Source organism: Poecile atricapillus, unplaced genomic scaffold, assembly GCF_030490865.1.
Source record: "Poecile atricapillus isolate bPoeAtr1 unplaced genomic scaffold, bPoeAtr1.hap1 scaffold_323, whole genome shotgun sequence".
Taxonomy (NCBI): Eukaryota; Metazoa; Chordata; class Aves; order Passeriformes; family Paridae; genus Poecile; species Poecile atricapillus.
Genome location: NW_026709122.1, coordinates 1,624 through 18,590, shown reverse-complemented (window position 1 = coordinate 18,590; position 16,967 = coordinate 1,624). Strand labels below are relative to the sequence as shown.

General features: G+C 57.6%; 2 protein-coding genes across 2 annotated transcripts; one reads left to right on the top strand and one right to left on the bottom strand.

The window, feature by feature from the left end:
• The first annotated feature begins 372 nt into the window (after positions 1–372).
• On the top strand, positions 373–5,961 carry LOC131574446 (small nuclear ribonucleoprotein Sm D2). The gene is made up of 5 exons (XM_058828914.1): positions 373–438; positions 1,666–1,845; positions 3,887–5,206; positions 5,309–5,407; positions 5,898–5,961. Coding segments are annotated over exons 1-3 (357 nt in total). The 5' UTR covers positions 373–436; the 3' UTR covers positions 4,062–5,206; positions 5,309–5,407; positions 5,898–5,961.
• On the bottom strand, positions 5,216–15,698 carry LOC131574444 (relA-associated inhibitor-like; the record flags this gene model as incomplete). The annotated part of the gene is made up of 8 exons (XM_058828912.1): positions 5,216–5,300; positions 6,086–6,182; positions 8,271–8,471; positions 11,091–11,257; positions 12,075–12,208; positions 13,194–13,331; positions 14,080–14,609; positions 15,641–15,698. Coding segments are annotated over 8 exons (1,410 nt in total), but the record flags the coding sequence as incomplete, so codon positions are not given.
• Between the last annotated feature and the right edge of the window lie 1,269 nt (positions 15,699–16,967).

Below are 16,967 nucleotides of genomic sequence, written 5' to 3'. Positions count from 1 at the left end.
CGCGACAGGCCACGCCCCCTTCTCGGAATAACCCGCTGGCCACGCCCCTTTTCTGTGGTCACGCCCCTCTCTGTGGCCACGCCCCCTCCACCTGGACATGGCCACGCCCACTCTGCGTGTGTCAATCACGCCCCGCCGAGGCCACGCCCACAAAACAGCGGCCACGCCCCCCCCGGGCCCCCCAAATCTCACTCGGAGACCCCCAAAATCCCCCTGAACCTTCCCAAAATCCCCTCAAAACACCCAAAACCCCCCCGGGACCCCCCAAACCCCCCCGGGACCCCCCCAATCCCTCGGAGGCCCCGCCCCTTTCCCGAGGCCCCGCCCACCCCGCGTTCCCATTGGCTGCCGCTCGCTCGGTGACCCGGAAGTGGCTCCGCCCCCCGCCGTGACCCGGAAGCGCAGCGGAAGCGGCGGGAGCGGGAGAGCGGCAGCCATGTGAGAGCGGCGGGGGAAAACGGGGAAAAACGGGAAAAAACGGGGGAAAAACGGGAAAAAACGGGAAAAAACGGGGGAAAAAACCGGGATCGGGGAGGGGCCAGCGGGGGGAAGCGGGGAAAGGCGGAGCTGGGGAGCGGGGGGGACACCGGGAGGGGGCGGAACGGGCCGGGGCCGCTCTTTGCCGCTGTCCCCGAGCCGCTCCCGGTGTCCCCACATCCCCCTGATGTCCCCCCGGTGTCCCCTCGGTGTCCCCGGGAGCCTCCTGAAGGACCCCGAGAGCGAGGTGACCCCAGAGATCGGTCCCCAAATGTCCCCAAATGTCCCCAAATGTCCCCAAGTGTCCCGACATTCTCTGACCCTGTGATACCCTCATGACCCCCTGGTGTCCCCAATGTCCCCCCAATGTCCCCGTGGTGTCCCCAGGAGTCTCCTGGACCAGCCCAAGAGTGAGGTGACCCCAGAGATCGATCCCTGTGTCCCCAAATGTCCCCAAATGTCCCCAAATGTCCCCAAATGTCCCCACATCCCCTGACCCTGTGGTGTCCCTGATGTCCCCTCAATGTCCCTGGTGTCCCCAATGTCCTTTTGGTGTCCCCAATGTCCCCAATGTCCCTTTGGTGTCCCCAGGAGTCTCCTGAACAAGCCCAAGAGCGAGATGACGCCAGAGATCCATCCCTGTGTCCCCAAATGTCCCCAAATGTCCCCACATCCCCTGATCCCCCTGGTACCCCGGTGTCCCTGATGTCCCCAATGTCCCCCTGATGTCCCTGTGATGTCCCCAATGTCCCTTTGGTGTCCCCAGGAGTCTCCTGAACAAGCCCAAGAGCGAGGTGACCCCAGAGATCGATCCCTGTGTCCCCAAATGTCCCCACATCCCCTGACCCTGTGGTGTCCCTGGTGTCCTCCCAATGTCCCCAACACCCCCCTGATGTCCCCAATGTCCCCCTGATGTCCCGGTGTCCCCACATCCCCTGACCCTGTGATCCCCTGATGTCCCCTCAATGTCCCTGAGGCTCCCCTGATGTCCCCAATGTCCCCAAGGTCCCCCTGATGTCCCCAATGTCCCCAAATGTCCCCAGGAGTCTCCTGAACAAGCCCAAGAGCGAGATGACCCCGGAGATCCATCCCTGTGTCCCCAAATGTCCCCACATCCCCTGACCCTGTGATGTCCCTGAGGCTCCCCTGATGTCCCCAATGTCCCCCCGATGTCCCCAATGTCCCCAGGAGTCTCCTGAACAAGCCCAAGAGCGAGATGACGCCCGAGGAGCTGCAGAAGCGCGAGGAGGAGGAGTTCAACACGGGCCCTCTGTCGGTGCTGACGCAGAGCGTGAAGAACAACACCCAGGTGCTGATCAACTGCCGCAACAACAAGAAACTGCTGGGGCGTGTCAAGGCCTTTGACAGGTGAGGAAATGTCCCCAGAGTGTCCCCAAGGTGTCCCCAAAGTGTCCCCAAAGTGTCCCCGAGGTGTCCCCAAAGTGTCCCCAGAGTGTCCCCAGAACAACACCCAGGTGCTGATCAACTGCCGCAACAACAAAAAGCTCCTGGGGCGTGTCAAGGCCTTCGACAGGTGAGTCACAGTGTCCCCAAGGTGTCCCCAAAGTGTCCCCAAAGTGTCCCCAAAGTGTCCCCAAGGTGTCCCCAAAGAGCACCCAGAACAACACCCAGGTGCTGATCAACTGCCGCAACAACAAAAAACTGCTGGGGCGTGTCAAGGCCTTCGACAGGTGAGTCACAGTGTCCCCAAAGTGTCACCAGAGTGTCCCCAAGGTGTCCCCAAGGTGTCCCCAGAGTGTCCCCAGAGTGTCCCCAAAGTGTCCCCAAAGTGCACCCAGAACAACACCCAGGTGCTGATCAACTGCCGCAACAACAAAAAGCTCTTGGGACGTGTTAAAGCCTTCGATAGGTGAGTCACAGTGTCCCCAAAGTGTCCCCAAAGTGTCCCCAAAGTGTCCCCAAAGTGTCCCCAAGGTGTCCCCAAGGTGTCCCCAGGGTGTCCCCAAAGTGTCCCCAAAGAGCACCCAGAACAACACCCAGGTGCTGATCAACTGCCGCAACAACAAGAAACTGCTGGGGCGCGTTAAAGCCTTCGACAGGTGAGGAAATGTCCCCAGAGTGTCACCAGGGTCCCCAAAGTGTCCCCAAGGTGTCCCCAAAGTGTCCCCAAAGAGCACCCAGAACAACACCCAGGTGCTGATCAACTGCCGCAACAACAAGAAACTGCTGGGGCGTGTGAAAGCCTTCGACAGGTGAGTCACAGTGTCCCCAGAGTGTCCCCAAAGTGTCCCCAAGGTGTCCCCAGAGTGTCCCCAAAGTGTCCCCAAAGTGTCCCCAGAGTGTCCCCAAAGTGTCCCCAAAGTGTCCCCAGAGTGTCACCAAAGTGTCCCCAAAGTGTCCCCAAAGAGACCCAGAACAACACCCAGGTGCTGATCAACTGCCGCAACAACAAAAAGCTCCTGGGGCGCGTTAAAGCCTTCGACAGGTGAGGAAATGTCCCCAGAGTGTCCCCAAGGTGTCCCCAAAGTGTCCCCAGAGTGTCCCTGAGGTCCTCAAAGTGTCCCCAAAGTGTCACCAAAGTGTCACCAGGGTCCCCAAAGTGTCCCCACAGTGACCCCAGGGTCACCAAAGTATCCTCAGGGTGACCAAGGTGTCCCCAGGGTGACCCCAAGGTCAGCTCTGTGACCTCAAGGTGTCCTCAAGGTATCCCCAGGGTGTCCCCAAAGTGTCACCAGGGTCCCCAAAGTGTCCCCAAAGTGTCCCCAAAGTGTCCCCAGTGTCCCCAAGGTGTCACCACAGTGACCCCAGGGTCACCAAAGTGTCCCCAGTGTGACCACGGTGTCCCCAAGGTGACCCCAAGGTCAGCTCTGTGACCTCAAGGTGTCCCCAAGGTGTCCCCAAGATCCTCGGAGTGTCCCTGGAGTCCCCATGGTGTCCCCAAGGTGTCCCTGAGGTCCTCAAAGTCCCCAAATCCATTTTTTTTCCCCAGCAAATCCTGGTTTATGCCCTCCAAATCCCATTTTTTTCCCCAAAAAATTCCATTTTTCCCCCAAATCCCAGATTTTTCCACCCAACTCCAGGTTTTTTCCCCCCCAAATCCCGTTTTTTTCCCCAAATCCCATTTTTTTCCCCTTGAATCCTGGATTTCCCGTCGCAAATCCCGTTTTTTCCCCCCAAACCCAGGTTCTTTCCCCCCAAATCCTGGATTTCCCCCCAAACCCAGGTTTTTTCCCCCCCAAATCCCATTTTTTCCCCCCAAATCCCATTTTTTCCCCCCAAATCCCGTCTTCCCCCCCCAAATCATGTTTTTTCCCCCCAAATCCCATTTTTCCCCCCCAAATCCCATTTTTTCCCCCCAAATCCCATTTTTTTCCCCCTGAATCCTGGATTTCCCGTCCCAAATCCCATTTTTCCCCCCCAAATCCCATTTTTCCCGTTTTCCCGGCAGGCACTGTAACATGGTGCTGGAGAACGTCAAGGAGATGTGGACGGAGGTGCCCAAGAGCGGCAAAGGGAAGAAGAAATCCAAACCCGTCAACAAGGACCGGTACATCTCCAAAATGTTCCTGCGCGGAGACTCCGTCATCGTGGTCCTGAGGAACCCTCTGATCGCTGGGAAATAACGGGGAATTCACAGCTGGAATCATCCTGGAACATCCCAGAACCTTCCAGAACATCCCAGAACATCCCAGAACATCCCAGAACATCCCAGACAAGGACCGGTACATCTCCAAAATGTTCCTGCGCGGAGACTCCGTCATCGTGGTGCTCAGGAACCCTCTGATCGCTGGGAAATAACGGGGAATTCACAGCTGGAATCATCCTGGAACCTTCCAGAACATCCCAGAACATCCCAGAGCATCCCAGACTCCGTCATCGTGGTCCTGAGAAACCCCCTGATCGCTGGGAAATAACAAATTCCCAATTGGAATAATCCCAGAACATCCCAGAACCTTCCAGAACATCCCAGAGCATCCCAGAACATCCCAGAACCTTCCAGAACATCCCAGAGCATCCCAGAGCATCCCAGAGCATCCCAGACTCCGTCATCGTGGTGCTGAGAAACCCCCTCATCGCGGGAAAATAACGGGGGATTCCTGATGGGAATCATCCTGGAACCTTCCAGAACATCCCAGAACATCCCAGAACATCCCAGAGCATCCCAGAGCATCCCAGACTCCGTCATCGTGGTGCTCAGGAACCCCCTCATCACTGGGAAATAACGGGGAATTCCTGATTGGAATCATCCTGGAACCTTCCAGAACATCCCAGAACATCCCAGAGCATCCCAGACTCCGTCATCGTGGTGCTCCGAAACCCCCTGATAGCTGGGAAATAATGGGGAATTCACAGCTGGAATCATCCCGGAACATCCCAGAACCTTCCAGAACATCCCAGAGCATCCCAGAACCTTCCAGAACATCCCAGAGCATCCCAGACTCCGTCATCGTGGTCCTGAGAAACCCCCTGATAGCCGGGAAATAACGGGGAATTCACAGCTGGAATCATCCCAGAACATTCCAGAACCTTCCAGAGCATCCCAGACTCCGTCATCGTGGTGCTCAGGAACCCCCTGATAGCCGGGAAATAACGGGGAATTCACAGCTGGAATCATCCCAGAACATTCCAGAACCTTCCAGAGCATCCCAGACTCCGTCATCGTGGTGCTCAGGAACCCCCTGATAGCCGGGAAATAACGGGGAATTCACAGCTGGAATCATCCCAGAACATTCCAGAACCTCCTGGAACCTTCCAGAACCTTCCCAGAGTGGCTCCATCATCGTTGGGGAATTTGGGATTCCTTGGGAATCATCCGTGGATCCTCCCAGAACTTTCCAGAACCTTCCAGAACCTCCCGGAACCTTCCCAGCCCCCCCAAGCTCAGATTTCCCCTCCCCCCTCGTTCCCGGCTGGATTTTTGGGATGGAGAAAACGGAATTTGGGGATGGGGCAGGAATTTCGGGATGGGGTTGGATTTTTGGGGTTGGGATTTTTTGGGATGGGCGGAACGGGAATTTTGGGATGTTACAGGAATTTTTGGGATGTTCCAGGAATTTTTTGGGATGTTACAGGAATTTTTTGGGATGGGGTTTTTTGGGATGGAACAGGAATTTTGGATGTTACAGAATTTTTGGGATGGAGCTGGGATTTTTTGGGATGTTACAGGAATTTTTGGGATGGACAGAGCGGAATTTAGGGATAGAACAGGATTTTTTGGGATGGGATTTTTTTGGGATGGAACAGGAATATTTTGGGATGGGATTTTTTGGGATGGACAGAACAGGAATTTTTGGGATGTTCCAGGAATTTTTTGGGATGGGATTTTTTTGGGATGTTCCAGGAATTTTTTGGGATGGGATTTTTTTGGGATGTTCCAGGAATTTTTTGGGATGGGATTTTTTGGGATGGACAGAACAGGAATTTTTGGATGTTCCAGGAATTTTTTGGGATGGACGGAGCGGGAATTTCGGGACCCCCCCCCTCCCTCCCCCCGTGCCAATAAAATCCGTTTCCACCCCTCGATCTCCCCCTCCCCAATTGACAGAAAACAGCGGAGACCCCTCCCCAAAATGAGCATCCAAAGGCTTTAATTCCCAAAAATTCCCAAAAAACCCCGGGAAGGGAGGGGACACCGGGAGGGGGAGGGGAGGGGAGGGGAGGGGGGAGGGGCTGAATTTGGGGAGGGGTCCAGGCCCCTCCCCCCCTCAGATTTTCTTCCGCTGCGGCCGAACCCTCGGGAAGAGCTGGGGGAGGGGAGAGAGGGGAGAGAGGTGAGACCCCCGCCCCAAAAATATCCAAAAAATGTCCCAAAATGTCCCAAAAAATCCCAAAAAAAACCCCAAAATGTCCAAAAATATCCCAAAAAAAACCCCAAAAATATCCCAAAAATGTCCCAAAAATATCCAAAAAAAACCCCAAAATGTCCCAAAAATATCCCAAAAAAAACCCCCAAAATGTCCCAAAAATATCCCAAAAAAACCCCTAAAATATCCCAAAAATATCCCAAAAAACCCCAAAATGTCCCAAAAATATCCCAAAAAAAACCCCTAAAATATGCCAAAAAAACCCAAAAATATCCCAAAAAATATCCCAAAAAATATCCCAAAATGTCCCAAAAAAACCCCCAAAATATCCCAAAAATCCCCCAAAAAATATCCCAAATAAAACCCCAAAAAATCCCAAAAATAACCAAAAAGATCCCAAAAAAACCCAAAAATATCCCCAAAAAAACCCAAAAAATATCCCAAAAATCCCCCCAAAAAATATCGCAAAAAATCCCCCCCGAAATATCCCAAAAATGCCCCCAAAAAATCTCAAAAATATCGCAAAAATCCCCCCAAAATTATCCCAAAAATATCCCAAAAAAAACCCCAAAATGTCCCAAAAATCCCCCTGAAAAATATCCCAAAAATTATCCCAAAAATATCCCAAAAAAACACCAAAAAATATCCCAAAAAACCCCCCAAAAATATCCCAAACCCCCCCCAAAATATCCCAAAAATAACCCAAAAATTATCCCAAAAAAAACCCCCCAAAATATCCCAAAAATATCCCAAAAAAATCCCGAAAATCCCCCCCAAAATATCCAAAAAAACCCAAAAATATCCCAAAAAAAACCCTCGAAAAATATCCCCAAAAATATCTCAAAGATACCCCAAAAACCCCAAAAATATCCCAAAAAAACCCCCAAAATTATCCCAAAAATATCCCAAAAAAACCCCAAAATGTCCCAAAAATCCCCCTGAAAAATATCCCAAAAATTATCCCAAAAATATCCCCAAAATCCCCCAAAAATATCCCAAAATATCCCAAAAAAATCCTGAAAATCCCCCCAAAAATATCCCAAAAAACCCCAAAAATATCCCAACCCCCCCAAAAATATCCCCAAAAATCCCCCACCAAAAATATCCTAAAAAAAACCCCCAAAATAACCCAAAAATCCCCCAAAAAATAACCTAAAAATTATCCCAAAAATATCCCAAAAATTCTCCCAAAACCCCCCCCAAATATCCCAAAAAAACCCCAAAAATAACCCAAAAATCCCCCAAAAGTTACCCAAAAATATCCCAAAAATATCCCAAAAATTCTCCCCAAAATATCCCAAAATATCCCAAAAAAACCCCAAAAATATCCCAAACCCCCCCCAAAATATCCCCAAAATCCCCGCAGGGTCATGGAGGGGCTCTGGGACCCCCTCCCCAAATCCCCATTTCCCCCTCCCCAAATCTCCCTTTGGGTGACCCCCGGGACCCCTCCCCAGCCCTGGGGACCCTGTAGGGACCCCTCCCCACCCCCGGGACCCCTCCTAGCCCCCTCCCCAGCCCTGGACCCCTCCCCACCCTTGGGGACCCCTCCTCACCCCCGGGGACCCTTCCTCACCCTCAGAGCCCCCTCCCCACCCCTGGGACCCCTCCCCACCCCCGGGGACCCCTGTAGGGACCCCTCCCCACCCCTGGGGACCCTCAGAGACCCCTCCCCACCCCTGGGGACCCCTCCCCACCCCTCAGAGCCCCCTCCCCACCCCTGGGGACCCCTCCTCACCCCGAAGTAGTTCCGGGGCACGTATCCCTCGTGGCCGTACAGGGACCCCCAGGGACCCCTCCCCACCCCTGGGGACCCCTGGGGACCCCTCCCCACCCTTGGGACCCCTCCTCACCCCCGAAGTAGTTCCTGGGCACGTATCCCCTCGTGGCCGTACAGGGACCCCCAGGGACCCCCACCACCCCTGGGACCCCTCCCCACCCTTGGGACCCCTCCCCACCCTGGGGACCCCTCCCACACCTCTGGGGACCCCTGTAGGGACCCTCCTCACCCCTGGGACCCCTCCTCACCCCGAAGTAGTTCCTGGGCACGTATCCCTCGTGGCCGTACAGGGACCCCCACCACCACTCCAGCTCCTCGGGGGGCTCCCGGCGCAGAACCGTCACCGGCTCCCCCTCCCCGGAACGAGAGCTCGTCCCCAAACTCGGCGCTGTAATCCCAGAGCGCGTACACCACGCCGCTGTTCAGCACCCCCATCCCCTGCTCCACCTCTGGGGAACCACAAAAATACAAAATGTTATTGAAAATATGAAATTGTTACCAAAAAACCCAAAATGTTACCCAAAATCCCGAATTGTTACACAAAACCTGCCCTGAAACCCCAAAACTGCCCAAAACTCCACCCTGTAATCCCAGAGCGCGTACACCACGCCGCTGTTCAGCACCCCCATCCCCTGCTCCACCTCTAAAGAACCAAAAAAATACAAAATGTTATCAAAAAAACCCAAAATGTTATCAAAAAAACCAAAATGTTACCCAAAAATCCCAAATTGTTACACAAAAACTGCCCAAAATCCGAATTGTTACCCCAAAACTGCCCCAAACCCCAAACTCGGCGCTGTAATCCCAGAGCGCGTACACCACGCCGCTGTTCAGCACCCCCATGCCCTGCTCCACCTCTGGGGGACCAAAAAATATAAAATGTTATCAAAAAAACTCAAATTGTTACCAAAAAACCCCAAATTGTTACACAAAACCTGCCCCAAATCCCGAATTGTTACCCCAAAACTGCCCTGAAACCCAAAACTGCCCCAAACTCCACCCTGTAATCCCAGAGCGCGTACACCACGCCGCTGTTCAGCACCCCCATGCCCTGCTCCACCTCTGGGGGATCAAAAAAATATAAAATGTTATTGAAAATATGAAATTGTTACCAAAAAACCCCAAAATGTTACCCCAAAACTGCCCCAAAAATCCCCAAACTCGGCGCTGTAATCCCAGAGCGCGTTCACCACGCCGCTGTTCAGCACCCCCATCCCCTGCTCCACCTCTGGGGAACCACAAAAATACAAAATGTTATCAAAAAATATGAAATTGTTACCAAAAAACCCAAAATGTTACCCAAAATCCCGAATTGTTACACAAAACCTGCCCTGAAACCCCAAAACTGCCCCAAAAAACCCGAAATGTGACCAAAAAACCTCAAATGTTACCCAAAAACCCCAAATTCTTACCCTAAACTGCCCCCAAATCCCAAATAATTACTCCAAAATGCCCCAAAAATCCCAAATTGTTGCTCCAAAAGTGCCCCCACAACCCCAAATCACCCCAAAACTCCCTCCCAGTCCCCCCCCAGTCCCCCCCAGTCCCTCCCAGTCCCATCCCAGTCCCTCCCAGTGCTCACCAGTCCCTCCCAGTGCTCACCAGTAAGGTAACTGGAGCAGTCAGCGTACCCCTCCCGGTACGGGTCGCATTTCCAGTCCCTCCCAGTCCATCCCAGTGCCCCCCAGTCCTCCCAGTGCTCACCAGTAAGGTAACTGGAGCAATCAGCGTACCCCTCCCGGTACGGGTCGCATTTCCAGTCCATCCCAGTGCTCACCAGTAAGGTAACTGGAGCAGTCGGCGTACCCTCCCGGTACGGGTCGCATTCCCAGTGCCCCCCAGTGCTCACCAGTCCATCCCAGTCCCTCCCAGTGCTCACCAGTAAGGTAACTGGAGCAGTCGGCGTACCCCTCCCGGTTCGGTGTCGCATTCCCAGTCCCTCCAGTCCCTCCCAGTCCCTCCCAGTGCTCACCAGTAAGGTAACTGGAGCAGTCGGCGTACCCCTCCCGGTACGGGTCGCATTCCCAGTCCCTCCCAGTCCATCCAGTGCTCACCAGTCCCATCCCAGTCCCTCCCAGTGCTCCACCAGTAAGGTAACTGGAGCAGTCGGCGTACCCCTCCCGGTACGGGTTTGCATTCCCAGTCCCTCCCAGTGCTCACCAGTGCTCACCAGTCCATCCCAGTCCCTCCCAGTCCATCCAGTCCCTCCCAGTGCTCACCAGTCCCTCCCAGTGCTCACCAGTAAGGTAACTGGAGCAGTCGGCGTACCCCTCCCGGTACGGGTCGCATTCCCAGTCCCTCCCAGTGCTCACCAGTCCCTCCCAGTGCTCACCAGTAAGGTAACTGGAGCAGTTGGCGTACCCCTCCCGGTACGGGTCACATTTCCCAGTCCCATCCCAGTCCCTCCCAGTGCTCACCAGTAAGGTAACTGGAGCAGTCGGCGTACCCCTCCCGGTACGGGTCACATTCCCAGTCCCTCCCAGTCCCTCCCAGTCCCTCCCAGTGCTCACCCAGTAAGGTAACTGGAGCAGTCCGCGTACCCCTCCCGGTACGGGTCGCATTCCCAGTGCTCCCCAGTCCATCCCAGTGCTCACCAGTCCATCCCAGTCCATCCCAGTGCTCACCAGTAAGGTAACTGGAGCAATCAGCGTACCCCTCCCGGTACGGGTCGCATTTCCAGTCCCTCCCAGTCCCTCCCAGTGCTCACACAGTAAGGTAACTGGAGCAGTCGGCGTACCCCTCCCGGTACGGGTCGCATTCCAGTCCCTCCCAGTCCCTCCCAGTGCTCACCAGTCCATCCCAGTCCCATCCCAGTGCTCACCAGTCCCCCCCAGTGCTCACCAGTCCATCCCAGTGCTCACCAGTCCATCCCAGTGCTCACCAGTAAGGTAACTGGGAGCAGTCGGCGTACCCCTCCCGGTACGGGTCGCATTCCCAGTCCCTCCCAGTCCCTCCCAGTGCCCCCCAGTGCTCACCAGTAAGGTAACTGGAGCAGTCGGCGTACCCCTCCCGGTACGGGTCGCATTCCCAGTCCATCCCAGTCCCTCCCAGTCCCTCCCAGTGCTCACCAGTAAGGTAACTGGAGCAGTCAGCGTACCCCTCCCGGTACGGGTCGCATTTCTCCACGGCCAAGCTGCCGTCGCTGCCCGTGGTGGCGAAGATGGCGGCGCCGTGACGGACGAGGGCGACGCAGACGCCGGTGTCGTTACAGGACGCTGCGCAGTGCAGGGGGGTCCTGGGACACCCCAAAATGTCAGGGGACACCCCAAAAACTGAGGGGTCACCCCCAAAAGCTGAGGGGTCCCTGGGGTTTGGGGTCCCTGGGGTTATTGGGGTCACCAGGGTGACGCAGACGCCGGTGTCGTTACAGGACACTGCGCAGTGCAGGGGGGTCCTGGGGACACCCCAAAATCAGGGGACACCCCAAAATGTCAGGGATTGACCCCAAAACCTGTCAGGGGTCCACCCCAAAACCTGAGGGGTCCCTGGGGTTTGGGGGTCCCTGGGCTTTGGGTGGATTTTGGGGGATTTTTGGGGTCACTGAGGGGGTGGGGACCCCAATCGGGGAATGTTGGGATCCCCCCCTGTCCCCAATGTCCCCCCCAATGTCCCCAGTGAAGTCCCCAATGTCCCCAGTGTCCCAGTGTCCCCAGTGTCCCCCCCAGTGTCCCCAGTGATGTCCCCCAATGTCCCCAGTGTCACCATCCGTGGCTGTCCGGGGAGTTGATGTTGGCCTGTCCCAGTGTCCCCAATGTCCCCAGTGTCCCCAGTGTCCCCAGTGATGTCCCCAGTGTCCCCAGTGATGTCCCAGTGTCCCCAGTGTCCCCAATGTCCCCAGTGTCCCCAGTGATGTCCCCAGTGTCCCCCAATGTCCCCAGTGTCCCCAGTGATGTCCCCAATGTCCCCCAGTGTCACCATCCGTGGCTGTCGGGGGAGTTGACGTTGGCCTGTCCCAGTGTCCCCAATGTCCCCCCCAGTGTCCCCAGTGATGTCCCCAGTGTCCCCAATGTCCCCAGTGTCCCCCAATGTCCCCAATGTCCCCAATGTGTCACCATCCGTGGCTGTCCGGGGAGTTGACGTTGGCCCCGCTGGCGATCAGGAACTCCACGATTCCGTAGTTGCTGCCGCAGATGGCGTTGTGCAGCGCCGTGATGCCCTCGTCGTTGGGCTGGCTCGGGTCGTTCAGCTGGGGACAGCGGCTCTGTGTCCCCTCTGTCCCCTGTGTCCCCTCACTGCCACCCCTGGGTCCCCTCTGTCCCCTCACTGCCACCCTGGGACAGCGCCGTGATGCCCTCGTCGTTGGGCTGGCTCGGGTCATTCAGCTGGGGACAGCGGCTCTGTGTCCCCTCTGTCCCCTCTGTCCCCTCACTGCCACCCCTGTGTACCCTCCTGTCCCCTCCCTGCCACCCCAGGGGACATCCAGGGACACCCTCGTGTCCCTCTGTCCCCCTGCTCTTGTCCCCATTGTCTCCCTGTCCCCGCTGTCCCCAACCCCCTTCTCCGTGTCCCCTGTCCCACGAATGTACCATGTCCCCAATGTCCCCCCGTGTCCCCAGTGTCCCCAATGTCCCCAATGTCCCCAATGTCCCCCAGTGTCCCCAGTGTCCCCAATGTCCCCAATGTCCCCAGTGTCCCCAGTGTCCCCTCAGTGTCACCTGTGCCACCGCCTGCTGCACCACGTCCAGCTCCCCGGTGAGGGCCGCGTCCAGCAGCAGCACCAGCGGGTTCAGACCCCCCAATGTCCCCAATGTCCCCAATGTCCCCTCAGTGTCCCCAATGTCCCCAATGTCCCCAATGTCCCCAGTGTCCCAATGTCCCCAGTGTCCCCAGTGTCCCCAATGTCCCCCAATGTCCCCCAGTGTCCCCCCAGTGTCCCCAGTGTCCCCAATGTCACCTGTGCCACCGCCTGCTGCACCACGTCCAGCTCCCCGGTGAGGGCCGCGTCCAGCAGCAGCACCAGCGGGTTCAGACCCCCCAATGTCCCCCCAGTGTCCCCAATGTCCCCAATGTCCCCCAGTGTCCCCAATGTCCCCAATGTCACCTGTGCCACCGCCTGCTGCACCACGTCCAGGCTCCCCGGTGAGGGCGGCGTCCAGCAGCAGCACCAGCGGTTCAGACCCCCCAATGTCCCCCCAATGTCCCCCCAGTGTCCCCAATGTCCCCAGTGTCACCTGTGCCACCGCCTGCTGCACCACGTCCAGCTCCCCGGTGAGGGCGGCGTCCAGCAGCAGCACCAGCGGGTTCAGCCGCACCCGAGCCCCGGGGCGGCGCCGAGGGGAGGAGGGGTCCCGAAGGGCCGAGCGCAGCTCCTGTGACAGCGGGGACATTGGGACATCAGTGGGGACATCACTGGGGACAGCCCCGGACATCGGGGACACCACCCGGGACACTGGGGACATCATTGGGGACATCACCCCGGGGCGGCGCCGGGGGGAGGAGGGGTCCCGCAGGGCCGAGCGCAGCTCCTGCGACATTGGGGACATTGGGGACATCATTGGGGACATTGGGGACATCATTGGGGACATCGGGGACACCATTGGGGACATTGGTGACACCACCCCGGGGCGGCGCCGAGGGGAGGAGGGGTCCCGCAGGGCCGAGCGCAGCTCCTGCGACATTGGGGACATCGGGGACATCAGTGGGGACACCTCGGGACACGGGGGATATCAGCCCGGGACATACCGGGACATTGGGGACATCACTGGGGACATTGGGGACACCGGGGATATCACCCCAGCACATCCTGGGACATTGGGGACACCACCCGGGACACCTCGGGGACACCGGGGACATCATTGGGACATCGGGGACATCATTGGGGACACCCCCGGGACACTGGGGACACCATCTGGGACATTGGGGACATCACTGGGAACACCCCGGACCTTGGGGACATCATCGGGGACACTGGGGACAGCGGGGACATCACCCCGGGACACCCCGGACATCGGGGACATCACCCCGGGACACCTCGGGGGGGTCTCAGAGGGACGGGGACACCTCGGGGGCTCCCGGTGACACCGGGTGACACCAACTGGGGTCCCCACCCCCGCTCACCGTCACCTGTCCCGTCCCCGCCGCTGTCACCGGGGCTGTCCCGGCGCTCTCCAGGGCCGGTGCCGGTGCCGGTGCCGGTGCCGCCCCCTCGGCGGTGCCGGTGTCGGTCCCGGGAGCCCCGGGCCGGTGCAGGAGGCGCGGGATCAGCTGCCGGTACTGGCGGGCCCGGTTGGGAGCCGCCGCCGCGGGCCCGGGGCTCTGCTCCATCGAGCCCCGGCGCTTGAGGGGTCGCGGCATCTCCGCCAGGACCCTCCGGAGCTCCTGAAGCTCCGGGACCCCCCGGGCCCCCGGGGGCAGCAGCGGCTGCAGCCGGGTCGGGCTGAGCGGCCGCGCCGGGGGAACCTCGGGGGGACCCTCGGGGGGACCCTCGGGGGGACAATCGGGGGGTCCCTCCTGGGGACACTCCTGGGGACACTCCGGGGGTCCCTCCGGGGGTCCCTCCGGGGGTCCCTCCGGGGGTCCCTCGGGCTCCGAGCAGCGCAGGAGCCGCTCCAGGTCCGGCTCGTCCGGGGGAGCGGAGCGGGGAGGGGCTGGGGAGGGGAGAGAGGGGTGAGGGAGGGGAGGGAGGGGAGGGGAGACCCCCGGACTGGGGAGGGGAGAAAGGGGGGAGGGAGGGGAGGGAGGGGAGGGGAGACCCCGGGATTGGGGAGGGGAGAGAGGGGTGAGGGAGGGGAGGGAGGGGAGGGGAGGGGAGGGAGGGGGAGACCCCGGGATTGGGGAGGGGAGACCCCGGGATTGGGGAGGGGAGAAAGGGGTGAGGGAGGGGAGGGAGGGGAGGGGGAGACCCCGGGATTGGGGAGGGGGGAGGGAGGGGTGAGGGAGGGGGAGGGAGGGGAGGGGGGAGACCCCCGGGATTGGGGGGGAGGGGAAGCCCCAGGGACCCCTCCCCAAAATGCCCTTTTTACCCTCCCACCCCTCCAAATTCCCTTTTTCCCCCCCAAATCCCCTTTTTTACCTCCCCCCCAAATCCCCTTTTTTCCCTCCCCAAATCTCCTTTTCCCCCCCTCCAAATCCCTTTTTTTCCCCCAAATTCCCTTTCCCTCCCTCCAAATTCCCCTTTTTACCCCCCAAAATCCCCTTTTTATCCCCAAAACCCCCCCAAAATCCCCTTTTTATCCCCAAAACCCCCCCAAAATCCCCTTTTTATCCCCAAAACCCCTCTAAATCCCCTTTTTCCTCCCCAAATCCCCTTTTTTCCCCAAATTCCCTTTTCCCTCCCCAAATTCCCTTTTTTCCCTCCCCAAATCCCCTTTTCCCTCCCCAAATCCCCTTTTCCCTCCCCAAATCCCTTTTTTCCCTCCCAAATCCCCTTTTTTCCCCAATTCCCCTTTTTCCCTCCCCAATTCCCCTTTTTTCCCCCAAATTCCCCTTTTTTCCCCAAATTCCCCTTTTTCCCCCCCAAACCCCCCCCAAAATCCCCTTTTATCCCCCCAACCCCCCCCAAAAATCCCTTTTCCTCCCCAAAATCCCCTTTTTTCCCCCAAATCCCCTTTTTCCCCAAATCCCCTTTTTTCCCCCAAACCCCCCCTCTCCCCCCCCACCCCATCCCCCCCCCTCTCACCTTCCCCCCCCGCCGCCCCTCCCTGGGCGGGGTCGCCGCCGGCCCCTTTTGGGGTCCCCCCTGCCCCCCCGTGGGTGGGGGAGGGGCAGGGTCCCCCTCCCACCCCGCGCACCCTCCCCCCCCCCTGCTCCCAGACCGCGCTCTGGAGGCGGAAAATGACCGAGAGGGGAGGGGCTTGCGGCGGGGGAGGGGCGGGGGGGGCACCGGGACCCCGCGAGACCGGCGGGTGCCACCCCCGGGGGAGGCTCCGGGAGCCGCCGGGGGGCGAGCGGAAAACGCCGGGGGCGACCCCGGGGGCCACCCCGGGACCCCCGTCCTGGCGGCGCTCCGGGGAGGAGAGCTTGTAATTGCGAGGGAGAGTGGAGCTGTGGGCCTGAAAGGGTTAAAAATGGGTTAAAAACAGGTTAAAATGGGGTGAAAATGGGTTAAAATGGGTTAGAGGGGAGGAGAGCTTGTAATTGCGGGGCAGGGTGGAGCTGTGGGCCTGAAAGGGTTAAAAACGGGGTTAAAATGGGTTAAAAATGGTTAAAAATGGGGTTAAAATGGGTTAAAATGGGTTAAAGGGGAGGAGAGCTTGTAATTGCGAGGGAGGGTGGAGCTGTGGGCCTGAAAGGGTTAAAAATGGGGTTAAAAACGGGTTAAAAATGGTTAAAAATGGGATTAAAATGGTTAAAAATGGGGTTAAAGGGGAGGAGAGCTTGTAATTGCGGGGCAGGGTGGAGCTGTGGGCCTGAAAGGGTTAAAAACGGGGTTAAATGGGTTAAAACGGGGGAAAATGGGAAAAAAATGGGTTAAAATGGTTAAAAATGGATTAAAGGGGAGGAGAGCTTGTAATTGCGGGGCAGGGTGGAGCTGTGGGCCTGAAAGGGTTAAAAATGGGTTAAAAACGGGTGAAAAAGGGAAAAAAATGGGGTTAAAATGGGGTAAAATGGGGTGAAAATGGTTAAAAATGGGGTTAAAGGGGAGGAGAGCTTGTAATTGCGAGGGAGGGTGGAGCTGTGGGCCTGAAAGGGTTAAAAACGGGTTAAAAACGGGTTAAAATGGGGTGAAAATGGTTAAAAATGGGGTTAAAGGGGAGGAGAGCTTGTAATTGCGAGGGAGGGTGGAGCTGTGGGCCTGAAAGGGTTAAAAACGGGGTTTAAAATGGGATAAAAACGGGGGAAAATGGGGTTAGAGGGGAGGAGAGCTTGTAATTGCGGGGCAGGGTGGAGCTGTTGGGCCCTGAAAGGATTAAAACGGGGTTAAAATGGGATAAAAACAGGGGAAAATGGGAAAAAAATGGGGTTAAAATGGGTTAAAATGGTTAAAAATGGGGTTAAAATGGGGT

Excerpts from the sequence above, each read along its gene's own strand:
- LOC131574446 (XM_058828914.1), top strand. Across the intron at positions 1,846-3,886 it reads CGTGTCAAGGCCTTTGACAG|GCACTGTAACATGGTGCTGG; the intron begins GTGAGGAAATGT and ends TTTTCCCGGCAG.